We start from the raw sequence: 9,492 nt of genomic DNA on the forward strand, positions 1-9,492 counted from the left end.
GACTCAGACAGGAAGTGACTATAGTGTGACCCTCACTGATAAGAAATTCCAACTATAAAACACTTTCCTATGGCTTCTGAGAGTAGGAAAGAGATAGAAAGGGTCAATAGTTCATAGATTTTAGCTCTGACATACTTTAATGAATGTGTCATTGAGCAAAAACAATAAAACAGTTAAAACATTAAAAGTAGATTTAAACATAAAATAAAACTGTGGAAAAAAAATAATAAAAAAGTCATTTTTAGGAGAAGGAAGATACAATCGTTTATTTCATTCGTTTATTTTCGCTTTGGGCGTCCTTTAACCTCCTGAGCGTTACTCTGCTCAAGAGGTTTTGCTGGCCTCAGAAGTCACCCCCTATAAAACTATTAGGTTATCTGGCTGTATAAGATGTTAGCTAGTACTAAGCTAGCTAGTATAGGTTGCTGGCACCCCCCGATTGCCTCTAATCCCCCCCCCCGATCCAGCCGCTTATACATTACCCAGCTCGGTTCCAGCGATCGGCGCAGCCTCCCCGCACAGCTCCGCTCTTCTCAATGGAGAGTATCGTACATGGCGTCACCGACATCATGACGTCATGCACAGACCCGATCCTCCCCATAGAGAGGACCGGAGCTGTGCGGGAGGCTGCGCTGATCGCTGGAACTGGGCTGGGTAGTGTATAAGTGGTTGGATCGGGGGGATCGGAGGCAATCGGGGGGTGCCGGCCACCCATACTAGCTAGCCTAGTGACTTCTGAGGCCAGCAAAACCTCTTGAGCGGCATGCCCGACACAGTGTTGGGCATACCGCTCAGGAGGTTAAAAAACTTTGTTTTTGAATGCGGACATGTTGTGCAGTTTGTCATTTAGCTTGCACGCCGAGTATTTAAGTGCATTGGTTGTTTAGTTGGTTGGCGTGTGTGTACGTACTTGTCAGGTAGACAACTTGTTGTGCAGTTGGTCATGTAGTGCGGTTGGTTGTGCATTAAGTTGGACGTGTGTATGAGCCTTAAAGAAAACCTGAACTGAAAATTAAAAGTCAAAATAAACATACACAGGTCATGCTTACCTCCCGTGTAGTCTACTCCTCAATCTATTTTTCCTCTCCTGCTTCCTGTTTGTCCACTGTGATCAATGGAATTCTCTGTCCTCCATTTTGAAAATGGCCACTACACCATAACAGCTTCCTGGTCAGCACACTGTTAAACTGTAACATCGTCCACTTGAGCCAAAGGGAAACATGGACACATCAGTTCTCCTCTCAGCTTTAACTGACAGCAACTGATATATAACTGACAGCAACTTCTAAAAGGAACTGATGGCAAGGTAACTATGTAATGTTCATTTGAAGTTACCTCATGTGTTTATTTTAAAATGTTTTACTCAGTACAGGTTCCCTTTAAGATTTCCAGGTGAAGGCTGTAGGTGACAACCATTGGGACACTTCTCTCTTCCTGGTTTTGCATATATTTCAGGAGCTAAGTCCTGGGGATACAATACAATACAATACAATAACATTTGTAAAGCGCTTTTCTCCCATAGGACTCAAAGCGCATAGCTGTGTCTCAGATTAATACAGGGTTGCAGGCTGGGTTGTGTTACAGAGGAGATAGTCAGATGTTCATGAATGCCAGACTGAAGAGGTAGGTTTTCAGTTTAGACTTAAATGCTTCCAGGGATGGAACTGTCCTGATTGGGTGTGGCAGGGAGTTCCAAAGTGTAGGGGCAGCATGACAAAAGGCTCTGTCTCCAAAGGTTTTGAGGTGGACTCTGAGGGTGACCAAGGTGTTACGTCCTTTTGATCTAAGATTGTGGGGGGTGTGATGCAGTTGCAACAAGTCCTTCAGGTATCCAGGGCCCAGATTGTGCAAGGATTTGAATGTCAGTAAGCCAATCTTAAACAGAATTCTCCATTTTATCGGTAGCCAGTGGAGTGAGCACAGGGTTGGTGTTATGTGGCAATGGCGGGGTTGGCTCGTTAACAGCCTTGCGGCGGCATTCTGTACTAATTGCAGGCGGCGTAAGTCTTTCTTATGCAGGCCTGTGTAGAGGACGTTGCAGTAGTCTAACCTTGATGTGACGAAGGCATGAACTAGGGTTGGAAGATCCTCTGAAGGAATTAGGTGTTTAATCCTTGCAATATTCCTTAGGTGAAAGAAGGAATGTTTCACAACAGCTGAGATTTGATTCCTGAGGCTTAATTTCCCATGAATCAGTACTCCCAGGCTGCGCACACAGTCTGAGTTGTTCAGGTCTGAGCTCCCTATCCTTAGTGGTGTTGGTTGAGACTGGGGCTGCTTTGCTGTTGAGCCCTGGCCCTCGATAACAAGAACCTCAGTTTTGTCAGCATTAAGTTTTAGCCAATTATTATTCATCCACTCCTGAAGCTCGGCTAAGCATGCGTTTATTTGTGGAGTAGGGTCTGTGACGTCAGGTTTGAATGACAAATATAGCTGGGTGTCATCAGCATAGCAATGATATGTCAGGCCATGTTTTTGTATGATTTCTCCAAGTGGCAGCATGTATATGGTGAAAAGTAAAGCGGATAATATTGCGCCCTGAGGTACACCGTATTTTAGTGGTACAGGGTTGGATAGGAAGGGCCCTAAGGCTACCCTTTGTGTTCTGCCAGCCAGGAAGGAGTTGAACCACTGGAGAACAATGCCATCTATGCCACAGTACTCTTGTAGCCTGTTGAGCAAGATTCCATGATCGACTGTGTCAAAAGCCGCTGAGAGGTTGAGCAAAATCAGGATGGAACATTGACCCTTGTCTCTTGCAATGAGCAGATCATTGCAAATCTGGGTGAGGGCTGTTTCACAGCTGTGATATTTCCTGAAGCCAGATTGAAGAGGGTCAAGGATGTTATTTCTGGAGAGCCTGGCTTCAAGTTGGAGGTAGACAGCCTTTTCAATAACTTTTCCCAGAAAGGGGAGGTTAGAGACAGGTCTGTAGCTGTTTAGAGCATCTGGGTCTAAGGATGGTTTCTTGAGTAGAGGCCTGACGGTTGCTTCTTTCAGAGTAGAGGGAAACCACCCTTCTTGTAAGGAGCCGTTGACTATTTTGTGGAATTCCGGTGTAAATAGTTCAGGGCATTTCAACATAAACTTAGTGGGGCCAGGGTCCAGATCGCAGGTAGTCTGGCGAAGGTTTGAGAGGATATCCAAGATGTCTTTTTCAGTGATTACCTTAAAATCAGACCAAGGTGGTAGGCTATTTTTGCATGGCTCTGCATGGGTTTCTGGGGCTGTGAATTGAATGGCAGATCGTATGGAGGAGACTTTGTCTGAGAAGAAGTGGGCAAATTTCTCGCACAGTTCCTGTGAAGGTCTGATGCTGGATTTCCTGCAAGATGGATTACAGAGACTGTCAACCGTGCGGAAGAGTTGGGCAGGTCTGTTGGCTGCATTTGCAATTTCGTGAGACAGGAATAAGGACTTATTTTTGTTAATCATCGTTTGATATTTTTTCAGGTGAGCAATTAGGGAAAGTTTGTCATCAGGAGACTGATGTTTGCGCCACCTTCGTTCCAGTCTGCGGCCCTGTTTCTTTAGTTCCTTTATAGAGTTGTCAAACCAGCGAGCGTGATGTAATGGTGCGGAACGTTTAATCTTTAAGGGAGCTATGGCGTCAAAAGCGGCTGAGACATTGTGGTTATAATTAAGGACCATGGATTCAAGGCCTAAGTTGTGATCTGTCAGTCCGCCTAGATTGAGGCTGTTCTGAAGGTGTTGGGGTGTCAAACCTTTCAAGGAACGATATTTTATTAGTTTTTTCACTTGGTGTTTTGTAGCCGGTGCTGTAAAGGAGAAGTGGACAGTGTGGTGGTCTGACCAAACTACTGGATCAATTTCCACATTGGATATTAGGCGTTCTGAATGGAAAATGAGGTCCAAAGTGTGTCCTTTTTTGTGGGTAGGGAGTTTGATGGCTTGAGAGAAGCCCAGTTCATTCATGGAGAGAAGTAGTTTAGTTCCAAATTGGGAAGAGTGTGTATCGACCCGTGCGTTAAAGTCTCCAAGAATTATCCACCTAGGGTGTTTCAGTGTTATGCAAGATACAAGTTCTGCTATTTCCTTGAGAAAAGCTGAGCCAGCGTCAGGGGGTCGGTAGACAAGCAGTATGTTTATTTTTTTTCCAGCTGAGAGATGGGCTGCCAGCAGGGACGGATCTAGGAGGGGGGGGGGGGGGGGGGGGGGGGCAAGCGGGTATCTTGCCCCAGGCGCAGTTTCTGGAATTCTTAAAAAGGCGCCAAAACGAATGGCAGTTTAGGCGCCAAAACCTGATCTTTAGGCACCGAAACCTGACCTTGCCCCAGGCGCAACTTGGTCTTAATCCATCCCTGGCTGCCAGACATTCAAAAGAGTGGGTGGGGGCTACAGCGAGGGGTTGATGTTTGCTGTCCTGATCTGGGCCTAAGTCATAAGAGGACTGCAGCCTTGTTTGATGTGTCACGAGTGATGAGAAAGAGCGCAGGCCACGCACATTGCACGCTATGTCAAAGACGGCTTGGTGCTCTTTACGTTTTGCCAAAATATTGAGAGGAAAGAGAATTTCCGGGCACCAATTGCATACAGATATAATTATCTGCTGGAGGCACAATTGCTTGTCTGCACCTGCATCTCCCGATCTGCCAAGTCTGCATCTAGTGCCGATTTTTTTCTTTGCTCTTTAAGTTTTGAGCCCATTCTGGTGGGGGTGTGTTTATGTATTCAATCCTATGATCATTAGGGATGGTCCAAAATGCCGATTTTCGATTCCGCAGAAATTCCGCTGCCAATACCGTTTCCGCTTTCCACATATTTCCTGATTTCCACCAAAATGTCGGCATTCTCTGATTGGCTTATTCATTCTGAGTCTTCTGATTAGCTTAAAATTACCGCATTTCAGTAAGCAGATTTTACCACAGTTTCCGCGAAAATCCACTTACCGCATTAGTATTTCCGCATTCCGATGCATAATCTGAATGAGCACCCTTAATGATAATCAACTGATTCAATATTTATGGCAAAAGGAGAGAAATGGTCGGCACATGCAATAATGTCAGCATAGAAAAGCTTTATTCCATCATGGCTTCCTGCATCATGCTCAATAAAACATCCATATAAAAAAGTAGATCCTACCCGATACTCAGATGGCTGTGGGGTGTAGTGGGAGCGGTGGGGGCCGCCTTACGACCGTTTCGCTCTCTTGAGCGTCTTCAGAGGCAATGCGCACTAAGGTGCAGGAAGCCATGATGGAATAAAGCTTTTATTGCATGTGCCGACCATTTCTCTCCTTTTGCCATATCTGACTTGTATATATCTGAGGTCTGAGCACGCATTGAGCAGCACTACCCGTTACCATCTCCCCAGCATCCTATGACAACTTATTGCACAACATCTGAGACCTGCATTGCTGGTTCTTTACTTCTTTTTTTTACATTACATGATTAAATATTTAAAGGAGTACTATAACAAGAGTTAGACTTCCTGTGCCTACGCTGGGATAAACCAATCCTCCGGTCCCCCACCGCTGCGGCACACTTCCGGAATTTGAGACTTTAATGTCGCAAGCCACTGCACCAGCATGCGTCCTCGCTCCCGCTCACGTCACTGAAAGCACCCTTTAAGTAGGGCAGTGCATGTGAGTCAGGCGCAGATGACCCGACCCCGCCGGCCAGCGGGGACACCGAGAACCGGGGCTGCGGCGAGGGACTGATAAAGCTGCTAGGGGCTGGAAGAAGCCCCAGGTGAGTAAAAAAATTGATTTTTAACTTCGCCTCAGAAGTCCTTTTAGGCTGATTTCACAGTAAGACGTTACAGGCGCACGTTAGTGCAATCTGTAACGCAGCCCACCGCACAGCAATGAAAAATCAATGGGCTGTTCACAGTGCCCACATTGCGTTACAGTGTAACGCAGCAAGTTAAAAGAAAGTACTGCATGCTGTACGTTATACGCGGCTAAGCCGCGTTAGACTGTTTGCACATGCTCAGTAATGTTGGAGGAGGAGATCTCCCCTCCTCCTCCATGGCCAGCCACATGGCTAATTAATATTCACTGTGACGTGCAGTGTTTACTTCCTGGAGCGTCCGCTCTGTGCGGCAATTGGCTGGCGGGACCACGTGATGCGGATCACGTGGTCTCCGCATCGCACAGCACAAAAAAAGCGCACCAAGAGCTGCATAGCGCAGCTCTTGGTAGCGTCGTCCTCCAGCACCACCAGGCGTTGCGTTAGGGGCACGTTATGCGACCTATAACGTCCCCTAAAACACAACGTCCTGGTGGGAAAGAAGCCTTAAACAGAAGGTATTTGTGATAATTCAGGTTGGAGTGAGCATATGGTGCCTCCCATGATGCATCACTGCAAAATATGCAAATCACCCCTTGTTGTCCCTGTAAGCTAACCACTTCTTACTGTGGTGTGTGTAAATACACAATAACAGCCATTGGCAATTAAGCATTAAATCTAGGTGAGGTCGCAGATCTTTACTACAGTGCCTGGATTGCCCCATGTGGTTCAGGGGCTTCTGGAGGACTCCTTGGTACGTTGAGTCTTCCTGGTTGCAGTGTCTGTTGGGCATTGATTTTGACTTTGCACACTTTTGAGAATGCAGGAGAGCCTCTCATAAACATGGGTGCTGTTCAAAGGTGGTGCAGATAGGGCAACAGACTATTGGTCAGGAACAGTAGCCAACCCCATATAGGCCGATGTTGCAAGCCACACCTGTTTATTTGTTTTCACATTTATGTGACAGGTTGAGTTGAAAGGTCTTATGATGTGGTTATAAAGATTGTGCTCCTGTAACTGTTTTGCCGTGAGAGAAACTGTCCACGCCCTGCAGTGAGGTGGCATAGCTATAATACTTCAGTTACACACAGTTCTCTATTCATTCTCCTGTGAACAGTAATGGCCTCTGCTATTGTGAGAGACGAGGTAAAATGCTGCATCTGCCTAGAGATTTTCAAAGATCCGGTCTCTCTACCGTGTGGACATAATTTCTGCCGAAGCTGCATCACCCAGACATGGAAGAATCAAGATGACAGAGAATCTTCTTGTCCTGAATGCATGCGGAGATATATCAATAGACCTGTTCTGCAGGTGAACACAAGACTGCGAAACATCGCTGAGGCCTTTCAACATGAGGCAAATCAACCTAACATAACGTGCACTTACTGCATTGACTCACCTTCCGCTGCTATTAAGTCATGTCTTCGTTGTGAAGCTTCACTGTGTGATAGACACCTAAAAGTCCACAGCAAGTCTCCAGAACATGTCTTATGTGACCCCACCGCTGACCTGGAGAGCAGAAAATGCACCAAACACGGCAAGATTCTGGAGTACTACTGCCAGGAGGAATCTATCGGTATCTGTGAGTCTTGTAAACAGCAAAACAAGCACCGGGGACACAGAATAAGAACCCTGAAGGAAGAATCCAAAAAAAGAAAACAAAAATATCAACATACCTTGGAGAAGCTGACCAAGAGGAGAGAGGTAGCAGAAAAGAAAATCCAAAGTTTGCAAAACCATAAAGTGCAAGTAGAAGGAAAAGCTAGAGTTGTGGCAGACAAAGTTGCCTTGCTATTCAAAAAGCTCAGAAGGCAGCAGGATGACCTTGAGAACCAAGTCCTGAAGGACATCTCCAACAAGAAGGAACAGATTTCAGGGTCGTTATCTCAGCAGGTCCATCAGCTGGAAATGAGGAAGGACGAGCTGTCCAGGAAGGTGAGTCACATGAAGGACATCTGCGGCACAGCAGACCCACTGACTATGGTATGGGAATCAGACAGGGAAGACTCACGAGTTTATGATAAAGACAACCATGAAGAGGAAGAATTTGAAAGCAACCAAGATATTGTTAATGTGGACGAGACTCTGGTTGCACTGAAGATACGGAGAGAGTTAGGCGATATCGTGAACAATGCCATGAAAAGTCTACTGACTCTGGAGGAATTGGATATATGTTTGGATGAAGACACTGCGGCTTATAATGTGGAAGTATCTAGAGATCTGAAAGTTGCATTTGGACTAGAAAATGATGAAACCGATGAAAAAACGCCAGAAGAATTTGACTCCTATCAGGTTATTAGCAGCACAGAATTTCACGCAGGAAAACATTACTGGGAAGTGGATATTTCAGGTGATAATAACTTTAGAATAGGATTGTGTTATTCCAGCATAGACCGTGAGGGCCTACTTTCTGTCATAGGCAACAATGATGCCTCCTGGTGCTTTGTACATTCTGCGAACGGATTTTCATTTAAGCATTCTAATACTGAGCATGGTCTTTCTCAAGAAACTTTCATCAGAAGACTAGGAATCTATCTGGATTATGAGGCCGGCCGGATCTCTTTCTATAAAGTGGATGATCAGATTAAACATCTCCACACCTTCACTGCCGCCTTCACTGAGCCCCTCCGTGCTGCACTTCGAGTGGGCTTAGATGTCTGGGTGAGGATTAGGAATTAGGAAGAACATGTAGTTAAGGAGATGGGGGATTATCATCCAGGGGGATATCTAGTGGGAAATACAAATACAAAATAACATTTAATATAATTGTTAGCCAATAGCCTTTATTTCAAAAGTGCCATCATATTCTAGGGCGCTGTAGAAGAAATGATTTGGGGGTGTAGATTACAAATGCGAGATAAACCACCACAAAAACAGGACACAACAGAAATACTAGAGAATCTTGATTAAACAAATCTACAGGAGGCCATTGACCTCAATTCACTAAGATCATGCTGGAGATAATAAGGCAAGAGAAAACTTACCTCCACATAAGAGAGAGTTATCTTATCTCTTCATTCCTTAAAGAGAGTCTGAAGGAAGAATAAATCTCGCTTCAGACCTCATAGATAGCAGAGACATGTGTGCCCCTGCTAAAACGCCGCTATCCCGCGGCTTAACGGGGGTCCCTTCACCCCCAAATCCCCTCGGTGCAGCGTGGGAGTGCTTCCTGGTTGAGGCAGGGCTAACCGCCGCAGCCCTGCCCCACGCGCGTCTGTCAGCGCTTATCTCCGCCTCTCCCCCGCCCCTCTCAGTCTTCCTTCACTGAGAGGGGCGGGGGAGAGGCGGCGATGCGCGTCTGATAGACGTGACTGGAGGCAGGGCTGCGGCCGTTAGCCCTGCCTCCAGGAACGACCAAATCCACGACCAAGTCTTGCGGGGGGAATCTGGGGGTGAAGGGACCCCCGTTTAGCGGCGCTATAGCGGCGGTTTAGCAGGGGCACACATGCCCCTGCTATCTATGAGGTCTGAAGTGAGATTTATTCTCGCTTCAGAGTCTCTTTAAGTTAACTCCTTTGTAGTTAAGTTACCTCCACTGTAGTTAAGTTACCTCCACTGTAGTTAAGTTACCTCCTCTGTAGTTAAGTTACCTCCTCTGTAGTTAAGTTACCTCCTCTGTAGTTAAGTTACCTCCTCTGTAGTTAAGTTACCTCCACTGTAGTTAAGTTACCTCCTCTGTAGTTAAGTTACCTCCTCTGTAGTTAAGTTACCTCCACTGTAGTTAAGTTACCTCCACTGTAGT

General features: G+C 46.0%; 1 protein-coding gene across 1 annotated transcript; it reads left to right on the plus strand.

Moving 5' to 3' along the window:
• Positions 1-6,869: 6,869 nt before the first annotated feature.
• LOC137541057 (E3 ubiquitin/ISG15 ligase TRIM25-like) lies at positions 6,870-8,890 on the plus strand. Its single transcript, XM_068262201.1, has one exon. The coding sequence runs from the start codon at positions 6,870-6,872 to the stop codon at positions 8,427-8,429; it is 1,560 nt and encodes a 519-aa protein (XP_068118302.1). The 3' UTR covers positions 8,430-8,890.
• Positions 8,891-9,492: the final 602 nt, after the last annotated feature.

The sequence above is a fragment of the Hyperolius riggenbachi genome, chromosome 12 (assembly GCF_040937935.1).
Source record: "Hyperolius riggenbachi isolate aHypRig1 chromosome 12, aHypRig1.pri, whole genome shotgun sequence".
Lineage (NCBI taxonomy): Eukaryota > Metazoa > Chordata > Amphibia > Anura > Hyperoliidae > Hyperolius > Hyperolius riggenbachi.

Bases quoted from the DNA above. Each gene is read 5' to 3' on its own strand.
- LOC137541057 (XM_068262201.1), top strand. From the start codon at position 6,870: ATGGCCTCTGCTATTGTGAGAGACGAGGTAAAATGCTGCATCTGCCTA.